At 43.7% G+C, this 19,546-nt stretch overlaps 1 protein-coding gene across 1 annotated transcript in view; it reads right to left on the minus strand.

Annotated features, from left to right (window-relative positions):
- The window catches only part of LOC308695658 (NLR family CARD domain-containing protein 3-like), a gene marked incomplete at both ends in the record, with an annotated part of 135,737 nt that overhangs the window by 24,705 nt on the left and 91,486 nt on the right, over window positions 1-19,546 (minus strand). The window contains one exon of the mRNA XM_081373838.1: window positions 8,551-8,721. Within this exon, the coding sequence (XP_081229964.1) occupies window positions 8,551-8,721 (171 nt within the window). The remainder of the gene's footprint in view (window positions 1-8,550; window positions 8,722-19,546) is intronic.

Here is a 19,546-nt window from a genome sequence, read left to right on the forward strand (position 1 = left end):
GTCGCAGGAGGGTGGCGCTGCCCGTCTCCGCCCCTTAGACTGCCACGTCAGCCTAAGCAGCACCCTTGAGGCGGGCAGCCTGGTCGGCGGTGTGGTTGAGGACTGCGCCCAACAGTCTTCGATCACTCCAGAAGCGGACTTAGGCTCTGCACTGACGGTCATCCGTTGGTGTGGTCTGCTTAGTCCGCTTCCCGCCGACACCACCTCCATGCGGCTCCTTCCCTCGAGCCTTCACCGGTCCGAGCACGAGGAGGTCGCTGGAGGCTGGCACCGCCTGTCTCTGCCCCTTAGCCGGCTAACACCTGGCTAAGCAGCACTCCTGAGATGGGCAGCTTGGAGTTAGGGCTCAGTTCTTCGGGGAGTTGGGAGCAGGACCACTCCTTCCCCCAGTGGAGGGCTGGGGGAGAATCTTGTTCTAAAAGAACTGATGCTCTTTCTCTGAGCTTTAAGAGGCAGTGGATGACAGCACGCGCCGCCCACGGGCCACGCTCCTCTCATCCCCCCTCTGTCGCCAGACCCCTGCCAGAGCACGCCCCCGTGGGACGCGCTCCCTCCCCTGGCCTCCTCTGGCAGGACGCGGTTAATGACCGTGCCCCCGCACAGGGCCGCTATGCCACCCTCGCCGGTGTCGGTCATTCCGCCTCGCTGCCCCACCGACGGTACGTCTGTGGTTCGTATGACCCCGCTGGTGCACTTTCTGGAGGCCAGGCTAGAGCTTCCCAGACTGTCCCGCTGGGTTGCGAGAACCATCAGGCTCGGTTACGCGATTCAGTTCGCGCGATCTCCTCCCCGCTTCAGGGGAGTCCGCTTCACTGTGGTCGGTGGCAATGCCCCAGTCATGAGAGCGGAGGTCGCCACCCTACTGGCGAAGGGTGCGATCGAGATTGTCCCTCCAGCCGAGATGAAGTCCGGCTTCTACAGCCCTTACTTCATTGTACCCAAGAAGTCCGGTGGGTTACGGCCAATCCTCGACCTGCGCGTCTTGAACCGCTCCCTTCACAGGCTGCCGTTCAAGATGCTAACGGCCAAACACATCCTCCAGTGTGTGCGGCCGCAGGATTGGTTTGCAGCGATCGACCTGAAGGACGCCTACTTCCATGTCTCCATTTTACCTCGACACAGACCGTTTCTTCGGTTTGCTTTCGAGGGGCAGGCATACCAGTACGCGGTTCTCCCTTTCGGGCTAGCCCTGTCTCCTCGCATCTTTACGAAGGTCGTCGAGGCAGCCCTTGTTCCCCTCCGGGAACACGGGGTTCGCATCCTGAACTATCTCGACGACTGGCTAATCCTAGCTCACTCTCGAGACCAGGTTTGCGAACACAGGGACCTAGTGCTCCGGCACCTAGCTCGTCTGGGCCTTCGGGTCAACTGGGAGAAGAGCAATCTCTGCCCCGTGCAGAGGATCTCTTTTCTCGGTATGGAGATCGACTCGGTCGCCATGTGCGCGCAGCTTACGAGCGAGCGCGCGCAGTCACTGCTGACTTGTCTTCGTCAGTTCGAGGGCAAGAGTGCGGTTCCACTGAAACTTTTTCAGAGGCTCCTGGGGCATATGGCATCCGCAGCCGCAGTAACGCCGCTGGGATTGCTTCATATGAGACCGCTTCAGCTTTGGCTTCGCGATCGAGTCCCGAGGTGGGCATGGCAACACGGCACGCTCCGAGTCCCAGTGACTCCAGCCTGCCGTCAGACCTTCACCCCGTGGTCGAACCTCAAGTTTCTACGGGCCGGAAGTTTCTACTTCCGCTAGAGCATCGTCCACGAGACATCTCTATGCGTTGAAGTGGAACCTCTTCGTCAACTGGTGTTCTTCTAAACATCAAGAACCCACGAAATGCCCGATCAGTGTCGTGCTTTCCTTCCTGCAGGAAGGGCTGGAGCGAAGGCTGTCTCCCTCCACCCTGAAAGTGTATGTTGCCGCCATTGCCGCACATCACGACGCAGTTGATGGTAAGTCTCTGGGAAAGCACGACCTGATCATCAGGTTCCTGAGGGGAGCGAGGAGACTGAATCCTCCTCGTCCTCCCCTCGTACCCTCTTGGGACCTCTCAGTGGTTTTAACTGCCCTGCAGAGTGCTCCATTTGAGCCTTTGCAATCAGTAGAGCTTAAGTTCTTGTCTATGAAGACAGCGCTCCTGGTTGCATTGGCCTCCATCAAGAGGGTAGGGGACCTTGAGCATTTTCACATTTAGCACCAAAACTCTGGAATAGCCTTCCTGATACTGTTCGTTGCTCAGATTCGCTCTCCCAGTTTAAAACTAGATTAAAGACGCATCTCTTCAGCCAGGCATTCATATAATATTTTAATCTTACAGTTAAATCCGGTCTCTACTTCATAAACGCCAGAGGAGAACTGGCCCCCGACTGAGCCTGGGTTCTCCCAAGGTTTTTTTTTCTCCATTAGGTCACCTAATGGAGTTTTTCGGTTCCTTGCCACTGTTGCCTTTGGCTTGCTCAGTTGGGGATGCTTAAATTGATTAATCGATTCACCAGTGCTATTGATCTGCATTACCAAACGTGGATGTTTTACACCAGAAACAAACACTGATGTACTATTTTATTTAATACTGTGAAGCTGCTTTGATACAATCTGTATTGTGAAAAGCGCTATATAAATAAAGTTGACTTGACTTGACTTGACTTGACCTGCAGGCATTTTCGGTTGACGAAGCGTGCCTGGAATTCGGACCGGCTAACTCTCACGTGATCCTGAGACCCCGGCCTGGATATGTGCCCAAGGTTCCTACCACACCCTTTCGAGACCAAGTAGTGAACTTGCAAGCGCTGCCCTTGGAGGAGGTAGACCCAGCCTTGGCACTGCTCTGCCCAGTACGCGCCCTTCGTGCTTACGTAGACAGAACGCGGTGTTTCAAGACCTCAGACCAGCTCTTTGTCTGTTATGGTGGGAAGCTGAAGGGAAAGGCTCTCTCAAAGCAAAGGTTGTCTCACTGGATAGTGGATACCATTGCTTTGGCATACCAGCAGCAAGGTCGTCAATGCCCCCTTGGTGTGAAAGCCCACTCCACTCGTAGTGTGGCTTCCTCTTGGGCTCTAGCGCATGGCGCCTCGCTAACAGACATTTGTAGAGCTGCAGGCTGGGCGACACCCAACACATTCGCGAGATTCTATAATCTCCGAGTAGAGCCAGTTTCTTCTCATGTACTCGCTTCAACCAGCCGGTACTAGATTCCGCTCAGGTGTCTTCGCTTGCTCGCCATTCCTCTCCACGGACGGGATACGTGCGATCATCTTCTCAGGTGAGTCTGATAAGCTCTGAGTTCCTCCAGCACTGGTTACGTCAACGCCTGAGTTATGCCAATCTGCCATAACACAGCTTTTGCGCTTGACTAGGTGCCTCCATGTGCATGGTCCCCCCTTTGGGCGACCCCCACATGTGTATTCCACTGTAAGTCTCTTTTGAGCGTGTGTCTTTCCCTTGGCAAGCCACCTTGCCACCCCTGGGGTTTAAATATTCCACCTGCGGCTGGACACCTCAGTGATACCCCATATGCATCCCTCTGGGTCATATGTGTCTCTCAAGTCCCCCCCTTAATGGTTGGGCATCATTGCATATTTCTCCTGAGATATGCTTCCCAGTGTACCTTGGTATTCCTGTGTTAAGTAGGACTCCTTCGTTCGTGCTAGTCTCACAACAGGGAGCTCAGACTTACGCAGGGCACTGGATGACAGCCGAGGTGGCGTGATTAGACTGGAACCCCAATCGTCGTCATCCGACGTAACTCGGAGTGACCACGAAAGGGAACGTCTCGGCTACGGATGTAACCCTCGTTCCCTGAGTAGGGAACGGAGACGTTACGTCTTCCTGCCACTTCCGCTGTATCGCTGAAAAACGCCTGAGTTCAGTCTCGGCTCCTCAGCGAAGACATATCTGCATATTGCAGCGTACTTCCTTATATACCCCCTGCGGTGGGCGGAGAAACGCTATGCAAATTCCGCAGACCCATGGCATTTCATTGCCATTGGCTCGTTTTATATACTCGAAGGTGAGAGGCTTTCTAAGCGAAACCCCCAATCGTCGCCATCCGACGTAACGTCTCCGTTCCCTACTCAGGGAATGAGGGTTACATCCGTAACCGAGACGTTTACAAACGCCTCTTATTAAATTTCTAGTGAATCGTCAACTATGCAGATGTGGAAATAATCTGTAACTGGGTTATGGGTTCCTACACTCATGACATGGCCTAAGTGTTTTGAAAGTAGTTCTGCTTACCGCAGGCTCTACACTCTCTCATCTCTCTCCTGATCCTCCTCACTATCATCATCATCACAGGAGCTGATGAAGGGCAGAAAACATATATTTTGACACAGTTTACAGTGTCTGCTTTAAGGGCCTATTTTTTCCACGCTATTTCTCTGCACATTCCTTGCGTTTCTTCTCCATCTCGCTCACTATTTTGACAGATACACACTGACACTGCTGCACGCTCGCTCACTCGTTTAAAGTTGTGATTTGTAAAAACAAATATTGCATCACAATAAGTGTAATTGTGATTGTCAAAACATTTGGTAACTAATGTTAAATAGAATTTTATGAAGTTTAGTGAGAACATGTTACAATGTTTACATTGTACAATGACTGGTAGTATACAGTTTTTATTATTGCTTGACAAAAATTTCAAGATTTCAATTCCATTCTTGTGATTTGATTCAATATTGACTAATTTGGATCCATGTTTATTTTAAATTTTATTTAAAAAAAATAATCTCACCTAATGCTGTAAAAATAGAGGGCCCAATCTGCTGGTATTATTAAAAGTTAAAAATAACAAATTAAATAAAATATAATGCAGTTTTTGTTATAATAACAATTATTTAATGGCATAAGTAAAAATATAATAAATATGTAATATAGTGCTCAGCAAAATCTCCTCTCAAGCTATTTTTTCTATTCAATTAACATGCTATGGTCATTAAATGGCTTTCCTGAGGTAAATGTAACGTTATGTGACATAATTGTTCTCCTGCTGTTATATTGACCTCTTTCAGTGGTTGAAAAACACTAAATGGTCGATATTATGTATACTTTTGGTAAGTTGTACTGCATCTTTAAATAAAAAAGTAACAGATGATCGGTTCTCGTGCACTTGAACTGAGGCGCTCAGCGATCTGTCGCGTCACATTTACAAGTGCCAAACGTATTTTTGTTTGAATTTCATAATAAAATTGACGGAATCTAAGAGCTGAGATTTAGTTTAATATTAAAAGTACCTCTTTGCTCCGCAATTTTTCTGTGCGTGAGAAAATGGATGTGTGGCGTGAGAGCGTGTGAAAAGTGTCAATTGCGTGAGTCTCACGCTCAGTGCGTGAGAGTTGGCAGCCCTGTTTTAGTGTATTATGTGTCAAAACATTAATGCCACGATTTTAATATGCATAAGTTAGATAGGAATACGCCCAAATTTGTACGTCGTTGTTTGTATAAGTTGTTTATAGACAAAATCCCGGGGGGAAAGGGAGAAAGCAGGGGGAAACAGTAGAGGGCGCCAACACGATAGGCTAATTAGTGACAGTGTTATGAATTAAATAAACAGTAAAGTGCCGCCATGGAGATGTCAAGAGAACGGCGATCTAGTGATCATACCAGGGGGGATGACAAGCCAGCTACAGGTATTGGATGTAGTCGTCAACAAGCCATTCAAGGATAATCTGCGCAAGAGATATACTGAGTGGCTCCTGTCAGGCGATCAGTCACTGACGCCTACTGGAAAACTTCAGAAGCCAGCAGTGCATCTGGCAAGTACAGAATGAGTAGTATAGAATGATGCTCTGTGCTTGGATCCTCCAAGCATGGGATGCCATAAGCCAGGAGAGCATCATTCATGGATTTAAGAAATGCTGCATATCAAATGCCCTTGATGGGAGCGAGGATGACATTCTGTGGGAGGGGCTCGTGAAGCATCATGATAGTGATGACAGTGAGAGTGAGCATAGCGAGGCAGGGGATCTCTGTGAGGAAGAGTTTAATGTGGAATAGTTTAATGTGCAGCATAAAGGCCCAAGTGCAGTTTCATCCCAGCCGCTAGCGGCCGCAAGAATGCGAAACTGGAGAGCGTAAGCGCTGACAGAATTATTGGCTTGATGATGGTTGAACAACTGGTCATGAACTGACAAATCTGATGCGGTTTGACCAAAAATTTCTTTGCAGTGGCTGAAGAAGGCTGACAGTGAGGATATGACTGGGGCATTGGATTGCCACAGTGAATGTAGCCCACTGTAGCGCGCATCCGGACAACAATGAGATGGCAAAGGCCACTCTGGCATGATCGTTGGTGAACTGGTGAGACTGCATTTCAAAATATAGGGAACACTGTAACAGGAATTCCGCTGCAATCCTCCGCCTCACCAGTAAATGTTGCAGATCAGGCCATGGGACTAGCAGAGGCAGCGGATGAAGTAGTGGGTGAAGAATGCAGGAGTGATTGGCGTGCAGCACGAACGACAAAGGCGGGAATGGAAGGTGGGTTATCCGATGTAGACGGTTGAAGGTATAAGCGGACTGCATGAACCAGATCTGCAAATGGATCGGCTGGGTGATTCGTTGCAGTCTCCGTAGGGCTTTGCATGTGGTCTGGTCTTCTGTCACGGTATAGAGAGAAGCAGACAGGTAAGTATTTCAAGTGGAAGAAGCAGAGATGACTGGTGAGTATATATGTAAAATAATCTGTACTGGATATGGAACTTAGCTGGATGATAATCTTGATCTCTTGTTTGTAGATGATGACCGTGGATACAGTGGGCAGATGGCTGGAGACAGAAGACAGATGACGAAAGACAGGAAGTGGGCGATTGGAGATGAAGCACTTAAGAGGAATCTTCAAGGTAGGTAGCAACATGTAATTGGTTGAGTAGAGTCTGTGAGATCACGTTAGGACAAGACCAGACAAAGAAGTGAAGGGGAAGTGTCTCTTTATAGTGAGACTGGTTGATGATCTCTCCTCACCTTATTACCTTTTTGGTTTACTTCTGTGGGAATGAGACCTTTGTAACAGTCGCACTGAGATATTTCAAATTATACCAAACATGTATAATGTTGTATGATAATAGTTCATATTAAACCATATAGATTTTTGGGTGAATTCAGGTAGGAATTGGTGAAGAGAATGATGTGTATATTGGGAGGTGATCAACTCAAGTGTGATCGTGTCTCGAATGGGGATGGTAATAAAGCAAGAGAGTTCAAATGTTAATTTCCTTTGTTTTCTCAGAGAGTTGCCCTCTCTTCCAATTCTACCAGTTTGTCCAGTCTTACAAATGTACAGGTCTGAAAGTCTTTAATTTGAATGATCCACAACAATTAACCTGAAAATGGTCGGAAAATGAGAAAATTTAAGTTTGGGAATGGCCTAATTAAAGTCCAGACTACAACTCCATTGAAATGCTGTGGAAGTACGTGAAACACAGCTCATGCTGGAAAGTCTACAAATGTCACTGAGCTGAAGCAGCTTTGTAAAGAGGAGTGGGACAAATGGACCAAAATACTTTCAAAGTGGTGTAAAACACTAGAGGAAGTGTTTAGTCGAGACTAGCTGCAAAGCTGAAAGCAGAATCAAAGATACACAGCTCCCTCAAAAGCACTAAAATACATTAATCCTGTCACATAAAATATTAAGAGAAGTGATTTATACCAGACCTCGCTCTCCACTCTGTGGTAGATTTACCAGCTCTAACAGAATCATCTGAATTCTGACTCAACACTAGGTATGCAAGTAATGATTATATCACTAAAGTATGAATTACTATAAACAAAAACAGCACAATTTAAGTGTTAACTTATAAGAAGTAGAATGTACATATATAGAAAATACTTTATCCACCAAATATTATAATCCCTGGCAATTATTTGCATTACAGTGCAGTACCAGGTGTTAAAGGGATAGTTCACCCAAAAATGAAAACTAGCCCATGATTTACTCACACTCAAGTCATCCTAGGTGTATATGACATTCTACTTTATGACGAATACAATCAGAATTATATAAAAAAATGTCCTGGCTCTTCCAAGTTTTATAATGGCAGTGAATGGCTGTATATTTTTCAAATCCATCAAAGTACATCCATCCATGATAAAAGTGCTCCACACAGCTCTGGGAGGTTAATAAAGGCCTTCTGAAGTGAAGCGATGCGTTTGTGTAAGAAAAATATTTTATTATTTAAAACCCCATTTAAAACTTTATCGTCTAAAATAACTAGCTTCCGGCCTATATTAACCCCCCAGAGCCGGTGGAGCACTTATTTTACAAGAAAAGATATTTGCCAATGACCCTCAGAATCTGTAGCTCTTATTCTGATATTTAATGTTAGATCTTTCCTTTTCTTGGAACAAAATAAATGCTTAATGTCACCTCAATTACTCGATGAAAAAACACAACAACAATAAAATAGCACAATGACAGGATTGATATGGTATACCCACATTGTAACAAATAAAAGATCTTTGAATTTTTCACAAAAGTTCTCTTGCGCTTTTGCCTCTGGCATCGTCCTGTCATTCATTGCACCTCACTCTAGGTATGAGACTCCTGTGGCTCAACTTACCTCAGTATCTCCAATTTACACTTTGCTTTCTTCAGTCCAGTGCAGAGCAGCTTCACTCCTGAATCCTGCAGCTTATTATTGTTCATGTTCAGCTCTTTCAGATTGGTATCTGATCCAAGAACTGCAGCCAGAGCTGAACAGCTTTTGTCTGTTAAGTTACAATCATTTAACCTACAATAAATCACAACACAGAATTAGATGGAACACATACAAAACATTTTCTATATACAAATATTAAATACATTCTCCATTTACTTTTTACATAAACAGCATATACAGCAAAGAAGCTGAGTTAAACTAACATTCATCTTCAAAAACTACTATTTCCTGTACATTAGTGTTTATTATTCAGTGACAAATTTCCTAGATAAAATGAAGTTAACAAAAATATTTGTGTAAAGTTTTATAGCTATAGGATCTTTTCTCTATTTATGTCACCTGATGGAGTTCAGGTTCTTGCCACTGTTGCCTCTGTCTTGCTTAGTTGGGAACACTTAATATTCAACAATATTATTGACTTGACTGCCCCAACAACATTATGGGCCCTATCTTGCACCCAGCGCAATTGACTTTGTACGCCAACGCATGTTTCATTACTATTTTGCACCCGCGCACAGCAGACTTTTCCCTCCACAGACGCACGTCGGTAAACTAGGAAATACATTTGCGCTCCCCAGGGCGGTTCAGCGCAAAGAGGAGGCGTGTTCCGGCGCAAACGTTCCCTGATGCTATTTTGCAGGTTTAGAAAACAATTCCGCCACTGACCTGGAAAAACCTAGTCTAAAGTCAGTGGCGCGTTGCGCATGTTATTCATATGCTATTTTAAGGGTGCATGCTTGGCCATAATCAATGTAGCGTGTGCACAACGCGCAAACACTTTGATTCTCTCATCTACACAGAAGCAGCAGTTTTCATTTTTGCAAATCATACATTATTAAAAGATAGATAGATAGATAGACAGTTTATTATAAAAGCATAAATCTAGCTTACACATTTACCCAAATTATCATACGCCTGTTTAACCAAGTTAATTTGGGTGGGTTTCTCCCATCCCCAATGTCACTTCTCTGTGTTTTATGGCCCTGATGAGAACTGATGAGGCCATGATAATAGCAATCCGCTATAGAACAAGCGTGCCTGCTCTTAAAGGGAAGGTGAGATGTCGCTCTGATTGGTTTATTTCACGTTACGCACAAACCACTTTTGTAAACTTTTTTTGTAGAAAAAACATCTTAAACGGGTCATGACATGATAAACCAAATTTGCCTTGATCTTTTGGTATACCAAATATAATATATATAAAATAAAGAGGTCTTTGTACCATTAAAACTTCCGGCAAGTTTCATAGCTTAAGACGTCCTCCCCATTATAAACAAAGCATTTATTTAATCAAGCTCTAAGTACAGCTTGTTGGGGATCCATGGTAAGAAGTCACGTCACGGTACGAAGTGACATACCAGTCGTTTGCATATGACTATCTCCAGCGCAAGACTACGCCTCATTTCACATCATCGCGCCGTTGTCACGCCCACAGATGTTCAGTCGACGTGCAACGTGTGGGTCTCTTTACAAGAAGATTGTGATGCCACGCATATGTGCTGTTCCTGGCTGCGTACAAACAAAATGTTTGAATATGGATTTATTTATATGTTGCGAGTAGGACCTGAGCGATATCATGTGACGTGGTGTTCGTTCGCGCGCGCTGAAACAAACTGGGTACCTGGCTGGCTTGCTGCCAAACCTGTTCGCGAGTTCGCTTCTATTTCAGTCATATAAGAGACATCAGGTTTTTTCCTGCATTTAATTTTTTTTGGCAGCCACCAAAGCGTATTTTTGTCCCGCCAAAGCCTTATTTGATCGGTGAGTAGCCTAATGTAGATGACTGCAGCGCTTGTGACAGGGTGCATGTTAACTGAAAGAACCGGAAAGAACGAGCAGAGAGAGAGCCCCGGTCGCGCGCACACTCTCTCCACTCTTGCTCTCTCTCCCTCGCTCATATTAATCAAAATATATTGACACGATGGTAAAAGGTCGGAAGACCGAAGTTTCACGTGACGCATTCGGAGATTTATTTCTTAAATTACCGCTGGGTGTGAATTGTGCTAAAATACATAGCCTTATCATCTCTAAAAGGCGTTCCGCACATTTAGCTGACATAAACCACACTTTCAATAAACAAAAAAACCTATCCAGTGATGAAATGTTTTCTGTGTTGACACAAATCTTGTGCGATGTCCTAAACTGCCGGGATAATCACACAACACGTACACGTCCGCTAATGACACATTGCATAACGCGAACTAATGACTCCTTTGAACCGATTCACTTTAATGAATGGTTAACTGTATATAACAGTAAATAAAAGTAAAACTGTAAATAACAACTGATCTGTCCAACACTGAACTCATGAGACGCCTGAATCGGTGTGTAACAAATCGGTAACACTTTACAATATGGTTACATTTATTAAACTCTAGTCAACTACATTAATTAACATTAACTATTAATAAACTGCACTTCTACAGCATTAATTAATCTTTCTTAATGTTAATTTCACCATTTACTAGTAGCTTACATTATCGAAATTAAAAGTTGTATTTGTTAATATTAGTTAATGCACTGTGAAGTAACATGAACAAACAATTCATATATTCATATATGTAAACTACGTAGTATTTTCAGGTTATTTATATTATAATGTGTAGAAACATTACCAAAAAAATTATTTAGTTTAGACTGGAGAGAGGTGAAACCAGAAAAAAAAGAAAAGTCCAAAGCAAGTTATTGTTATCTAGCAGCTAATTTTATTAAATTGTACAGTATATGGTAGAAAATTAAACTTTAATGCAAATAAACTTTTTAATGCTACTTTTTAATTCTACTTTTTGATATTGATATGATTATAGACCAAAATAATAATAATTAATAATTATCAGGTCTAGCCAAAAAGGATTTTATCTTACAAAGCTATGAAATCAAGTAGTAAAATCACACACACACACACACACACACACACACACACACACACACACACACACACACACACACACACACACACACACACACACACACACCTCTCTCAATTCATGTTTTATACTATTTTTGAGTCCAATTTTCCAAGTTATAAAATGTGTTACTCCTTTGTTATGCCTAACAACTCAAAGGTAGACATACACACACGCCCCTTTACACGCCCACTTGCTTGCTCAAACACACACACACACAGTCACTCACACCTTACTCTACAGAGCCTCTCTCTCTCTCTCTCTCTCTCTCTCTCGGTTTTTGAGTCCAGGGTTGAAGTAAAGTTATAACCACCTTGTTAAATTGTGATGAAATGTGTTATTCCTTTTGGAAAGATATTTCATTCCTTTACTTTTCACTTTTACACCACTACAGTTGCAGCTTGAAGTCGTGCTGGTATTAAAAAATATTGTGAAGGTATTAAAAAAGGTATTAAAATGTATTAAATTCAACTTAAGAATTTCTGTATATACCCTGTAATATAAATAATTGGTAACGCTTTAGATTACAGCCCGGAAAGTACTGCGTAATTAAAGTGATTTTACAGTGTAACTTTCTGTAATTATAGTGTACCTATAAAGTACTTACATGTAAGTATAAGGGAACAACATGTAAAGTTTGGGGAATAAATGGGTAACAACCAGGAGAAATTTCTTTTTTTTATATACTGTACGTATTGTAGATCTAAGGGGTACTTATTCTACTATTATGATACAACAATCACATTTGGGACCAATTTATAAAGGTTTCCAAGTCAGTATTATAAGATTGTCTGTATATATTTTTTATTGTACTTACCCTGTAACTACATTGAACAAGAGGTTAACAAGCACCACTTTAATTTACGACCTGCAATGTCACACTTACCCTGTAACTACTTGGAACAAGAGTATATTTCCCAGTATTTAAAAAAAATGCAATAGTTTTAGCTTTACTTGCCTTGAAGCATGTAAGCTCAAACTTAAACATCTGAGCAACGAACAGTATCAGGAAGGCTATTCCAGAGTTTTGGTGCTAAATGTGAAAATGCTCTCCCTCCTTTGGTGGATCTGGATATCCTAGGTATGACCAGAAGCCTCGAATTTAGTGATCTTAAAGAGCGCGATGGATTATAGGGCGATAGAAGATCCGTTAAATAAACTGGAGCTAAGCCGTTTAGGGCTTTATAAGTCAGTAGCAATACCTTGTAATTAATACGGAACTTTATAGGTAACCAATGTAGTGATGATAAAATTGGTGTTATATGGTCAAACTTTCTTGATCTAGTAAGAACTCTAGCGGCGGCATTTTGGACTAACTGTAGCTTGTTTATTGAGGATGCAGGACAACCAGCTAATAAAGCATTACAGTAATCTAGTCTCGAGGTCATGAATGCATGAACTAGCTTTTCTGCATCAGAGACAGATAGCATGTTACGTAATTTAGCAATATTTCTAAGGTGAAAAAATGCTGTTTTTGTAACATATGAAATATGATTTTCAAAAGACAAGTTACAATCTAATATAACACCCAGGTCTTTTACTGTAGAGGATAAAGTAACAGGACACCCTACTATGTTAAAGTTGTATTGTGAGAGGTTTTGTGGGCGGTTTTTTGAACCGATAAGTATTACCTCTGTCTTATCTGGATTTAATAAAAGAAAATTGTGCGTCATCCAATCTTTTATATCTTTAACACACTCTGTCAATTTGGATAATTTAGCGTTTTCATCCGGCCGTGATGAAATATATAGTTGAGTGTCATCAGCATAACAATGGAAACTAATTCCATGTTTCCTTATAATATTTCCAAGTGGCAGCATATATATTGAGAATAATAGAGGGCCTAACACAGATCCTTGCGGCACTCCATAGTTTACTGGAGTTATGATCGATTTTTCTCCGTTTAAATAGACAAAATGGTAGCGGTCAGATAGGTATGATCTGAACCAGCTTAATGCTTGTCCTTGAACACCGGTATAGTTTTGTAGCCGATCTAAGAGTATTGTGTGATCTATAGTATCGAACGCAGCACTAAGATCAAGTAAAACTAGTATTGAGATACAGCCTTGGTCAGAAGCTAAGAGTAAATCATTTGTGATTTTAACGAGCGCAGTTTCAGTGCTATGATGCGGCCTGAACCCAGACTGAAACTTTTCATAGGTGTCATTTTCTTGCAAGAAAGAGCCCAGTTGGGCAGACACAACTTTTTCTAATATTTTGGACATAAAAGGAAGATTTGAAATGGGTCTATAATTTGCTAGGTTATTTGGGTCTAATTGTGGTTCTACCAGAAAGACTCGGAAGATAAAGTGATGTAACAAGCATATTTTTATTGGCAGCCCAGCAAGCATTGTAAAGTTCTTTGGCGTAGGCCCCGTCCATAGTTCGTAATCCGAGGGTAGCGGATCTGCATCTCCTGCCTGAAGACGAAGGCAGGGGCGCAGCCGACCCCCTAGAAGGTATAGACAGGACCATCCTGGTGGTGGTGGGGAGGGTGGAGGTTGATGTCGCGTCGGCATCTGCGAACTCAAACATGAGTAAGTACCATCTTTTATACAGAAAGTATAAAGACGTGATTGGATAGAGATGAAGGTAGTAATGACGTAGTGATTGAGTCTTCCTGGCAGAACTTAGCTAAAGCTTCCATTTCTACCAGAAAGACTCGGAAGATAAAGTGATGTAACAAGCATATTTTTATTGGCAGCCCAGCAAGCATTGTAAAGTTCTTTGGCGTAGGCCCCGTCCATAGTTCGTAATCCGAGGGTAGCGGATCTGCATCTCCTGCCTGAAGACGAAGGCAGGGGCGCAGCCGACCCCCAAAAGTAGGTGGATTAAGATCCACCAGGACGGGGCCAGCCTCCCCCCAAAATTGGTAGATGAAAAGTATACGCACCAGTCGTGAATCCTGATGTTCCTGAAAGATAGGAAGGAGTTACCATAGTCAGTATGATGTACGTTAGATGAAATTATTATTATTTTTTTTTTTTTTTTTTTTTTTTTTTATTTATTTATTTACATTATTTTTTTTTATTTTTATTTTTTATTATTATCGAACGTAAACAGCCTTGATAGACCACGCAGATATAGCCATGTTAGGCCAGACATATACAGGCCTTGATAGACCACACAGACATGGCCACGATAGGCCGGACATATACAGGCCTCGATAGACCACACAGATATAGCCACAATAGGCCGGACATATACAGGCCTCGATAGACCGCACAGATATAGCCACGATAGGCCGGACATATACGGGCCTCGATAGACCACACAGATATAGCCACGATAGGCCGGACTTACACAGGCCTCGATAGACCACACAGATATAGCCACGATAGGCCGACATATACAGGCCTCGATAGACCACACAGATATAGCCACGATAGGCCGGACTTACACAGGCCTCGATAGACCACACAGATATAGCCACGATAGGCCGACATATACAGGCCTCGATAGACCACACAGATATAGCCACGATAGGCCGGACTTACACAGGCCTCGATAGACCACACAGATATAGCCACGATAGGCCGAAATATACAGGCCTCGATAGACCACACAGATATAGCCACGATAGGCCGGACTTACACAGGCCTCGATAGACCACACAGTTATAGCCACGATAGGCCGACATATACAGGCCTCGATAGACCACACAAATATAGCCACGTTAGACCTAGCATGATGGCTAACGCATGGAGCGAGGCCACGCAAGCCATTATCGTAACACCACCACCAGTATTGTATAGAATTTACCTGATTTGTTATTGGAGTGCTTGCTGGGCTTCAAGGATGGTTTTTGAATCGGGTCTGATGTATGATTCAAATGCTGAAGAAGACCATCTACCCATGATCTTAATAGCTGACGTTGAGATTCCTCGTTCAGCTGCTGTGGTAGCTGCCCCGATCCTGAATGAATGGCCAGTATAGAGGGAGGGGGATAGGCTGCAGCTTTTGATAACAGTGGTTAAGTGAGTTCTGAAACAAGCTTTGGAAAGGGGTGCTCCATTCGGTAATATAAATAAAGGTGCGTATTTAGGAGTTCTAGGCCGGATTTTAAGAAATTTAACCATAGCTGTGAAGGGACAGAAATTATTATCGAGTTTTGACAGTGTTAAAGTGACGCCGGAACCTTGAGCATCAGTTTTAGAATGCTTAAGAAAGAGTGTGAAGAATTTAGGTCCGAAGCGTAAATCAGAAAAGGAAATGCCGTGGGCTGGATCGAATTTATTAGATTCTGAAGTAAATTCCCCTGGACGCATAAACCCATAGAAGGCAGATAGAAACACTGCCTCTAGAAGGATGTTAAGGTATGAAGAAAAAAGGCCATTGCGGACGGAAGTGATTAGTCTACGCAGTAAAGGCAGGGTAATTGGCAGGCGTTTGTCTGTTATTTTGTTGGAAGATTTGGCTAACCCCTTAAGCAGTAAACGAACGGATGGTTCAGAAAAGAGGCTTTGGAAATTAGGATTATAATATTTCGCGTAGAATTGGATGCCAGCGAGGAGTCTGCGAATAGAAGAGATTTTAAGATTGCGATTTTCAAAATTAAAGACGAGAAAGGAGCAAACGGTCGTAATAAGAATAGGAAAAACGGAAATTTGGAAGGAGAAGCAAAACATAAGAAAAGCAGACCATGCCGACGTATAGGCTTTAAGTGTAGAGGGAGCAACGCCTTTAGAAATGTAATGTTTCACTGACGTAAGCAGGTCGTTTAGTTTAGTATCATGTCTGCTAAGGGAGGGCAGGTTGCAGGATCTGGGCTGGCTGATGGGCACAGCTGTCTGAAAGTCTGAAATCGAAAACGAGAGAGAGAATCAGCGATAACATTACAGCGGCCGGGTATGTGTTCAGCTTTAATGATGAAATTAAAAACGACAGATTGCCAAATTAACCGTCTCAAAAAAGGCATGATCGTATTGCAAGATGATCTACCTTTATTAATGATGGCGACTGTGGCTTCATTATCGCAGAGCATCGTAATACGTTTGCGTGACCACTGTGGGCCCCAGATAACACTGGCAACGGCTATAGGATATAGCTCGTAAAGCGCGGATGAAACGAAGTCGGATGCTGTTTTAGGAAAGTCATTAGGCCATTTTTCTGCGAACCATTGTCCTTGAAAGAACCCCCCGAAGCCGATGGAAGGGGCCGCGTCAGTGAATAATTGGAGTTGAAACGATGATTCGAACTCGTCGTTGTAGAAGAAAGAAATGCCGTTCCAATCGTTAAGCAATCTTTTCCAGAATTTAATGTCAGACAAACAGCCTTCGTCTAGTTGAATCTGATCGCTTAGTTTTTCTGCGGAATGGGCCAGAGTTAACAGACGTGAGATGAAAGCCCTGCCTTGCGGTATGATTCTCATGGCGAAATTTAGGTGTCCAAGTAGCGAAAGCAAATCGCGCTTTGAAATGAAATGCAGGGAGGGAAAAGATTCCAAGAAAGACCTAATTCTTGAAAGTTTATCGGGGGGAAGAGAAGCTTGCATTAGATTTGAGTCCAGAGAAATCCCTAGAAATTCTAATGAAGTAGAGGGTCCCGAAGTTTTTTCCGCGGAGAGAGGAATGCCGACGTCACTAAAGATGAGTTTAAGTATGTCCAAAATTGAAGATTGCGGAGATGGAAAATCGATTAACAGAAAGTCATCGAGCAAATGAAGAACGAAAGGAAGCTTGCTGACGTTCAGCAAGATCCAGCACATCGCTTCAGAAAGGCTATTAAAAATGTGAGGGCTACTTCTGCACCCGAAAGTTAGTCTTACGGCAAAATAAAATTTGGAATCCCATTTAACGCCAAAAAGTGGCCAGTCAGAGGGGTGGATTGGCATGGTTTTAAAAGCATCAGTGATATCTGCTTTAGCTAGCCAAGCACCTTGACCAGCTATCTTGATTAGATGGATGGCATTGTCGACCGAGGCGTAATGTAGAGAGAAAGGTGCTAGAGGAATGCATTCGTTTACGCTCGCTGTGTAATCAGAATGAGGGGATGACATGTCGAAGATAAGACGTTTTTTACCGGAGTATTTCCGTGTTGCGACGCCAATGGAATTAATGCGAAAAGGCGAAAAAGGAGGGGAAGCAAAAGGGCCAATGACATAACCTTTATTTATCTCTTTCTCTAGCAGATTGGAAACCACTTCTGGTTCAGTAATAGCAGATTGCAAATTTTTTGCTATGAAAGAGGTGGTGAGATTGGAAAGGATGCCCACCCGAAACCCTTGAGACAGACCGGTGATTAGATAGTCGACAAAAGTCGGATCGGGGTGAGAAGAGAGGTAGCTAGAGAGTTTAGGAACATTAATTGGAGTAGAAGGATGGCTTTTCAGAATTTTTTCCGGATTGGGGCTTTTCCTCGGATTGGAGGTTTGTACCGGCGTGGGCAGACCGATTTCGGGTGCGGATCCTTGCAGAAAGTGATCAGCACCTTGGACAGCGCGCGGTTCTTGGCTGGCGAAAGCTTTGGGGCAGAAAGACGCCGAGTGTCCGTGAGCGCTACAAATGTTACAAGCCAGCGTTTTTGCGCTGCCGAAATGACGGACGAGCAGTTCGGTATCAGTCACGGACCAGTCCAGTCTGGAATTGAAAAGCGAAATGAAGGAAGCTGATTTGGCGGAGAATGATTTATGGTATTCGTAGAATAATGTACCGCCGTATCGTTGATTGAAATCTGCCATCATGGCTAGGTACAAATCCAGCTCTTCCCTTCGATCTGGGAAAACCTGACACAGAACGTCTCTAAATATGCTGAAAGCAATAACGAATTCTGCGAATGTCAGATTCCGTTGTAATCTGGGATCGGAAGTTTTTAACAGGACTGCCACGTCACCGCAGTCAACCACCTTCCTGTCAGCCGCAGGCGAAGGAAGCAAAAGTGAAGCAAGGTTTAAATCTTTACCTTGAATGATGTTTGTTCTGATGTGAGGAGACACCGTAGCAGCGGCTGGAGAAACAAAACGCCTACCGAATAGCTGGGCAGGGGCTGCTGTCGAAAGGTTAAATGATGAATTTTCAGGTGGAGCGGAAACGTCTTGAAATGGAGTCTGAGCAGGTTGGAGAAAAGTTGACGGAGCTGAAGAGGTAGAAGCAAAACTCGGAGGATCGCTTAATCCGCTGGCAGAAGGACGAAATTGGGGAGTTACTGCGAAGTTGATTGCCGGATTCTGATCGTTGGAGATAGCGGCGGAGTGTTCGAACTTTGACATCCTCGATTCGAGCCCTTTGACAGTTCGGGAGAGGCTTTGGACCGCTTGGAGAAGTTGAGAATTAAATCCGTCAGGCTCGGTGATGTCCGGATGAACTGGTGCCCGCACATGCGGCGTGGTTCTTTTACCGGGATATGGTGACGAAGATTTAGCTGTTTTCTTTCTGCCGGCTTGCTTTGAATGGCCGGGCGCTGAAGGAGTCGCGATATTAGTGACGGACTCCGGTGGATTGCCCAGAGTATTTTGGGCGAGAAGAAGAAGATCCTCTCTGGATAGACCTTGGCTGATGGGAATGCCGGCTGATTCCAGAGCACTGTAAATGTCCTCCGTAGACCACGCTGCCCATAGCGAGTCACGGCATTGGAGGCGCGTGCTGCGCCGTGTTGGAAGAGGAGAGGGCGGAACAAACTCGTCATCAGAGTCTGAGTAGTCGCAGACGATTGGGGTATCGTTAGACATGGTTGGTTCAGCAGTGAACGCGAGCAATTGATGTCGCGTCGGCATCTGCGAACTCAAACATGAGTAAGTACCATCTTTTATACAGAAAGTATAAAGACGTGATTGGATAGAGATGAAGGTAGTAATGACGTAGTGATTGAGTCTTCCTGGCAGAACTTAGCTAAAGCTTCCATTTTCTTAATGAGTGGTTTTATAACTGCCAATTTAAATGTTCTTGGAACATGACCTAAAGATAAAGACGAGTTAATAATATTGAGGAGAGGCTCTTCCACTATAGGTAACACTTCTTTCAATAGTTTAGTTGGTATGGGATCTAATAAACATG

This window comes from Scardinius erythrophthalmus, assembly GCF_964197995.2.
Source record: "Scardinius erythrophthalmus genome assembly, chromosome: 9".
In the NCBI taxonomy this organism is placed as follows: Eukaryota; Metazoa; Chordata; class Actinopteri; order Cypriniformes; family Leuciscidae; genus Scardinius; species Scardinius erythrophthalmus.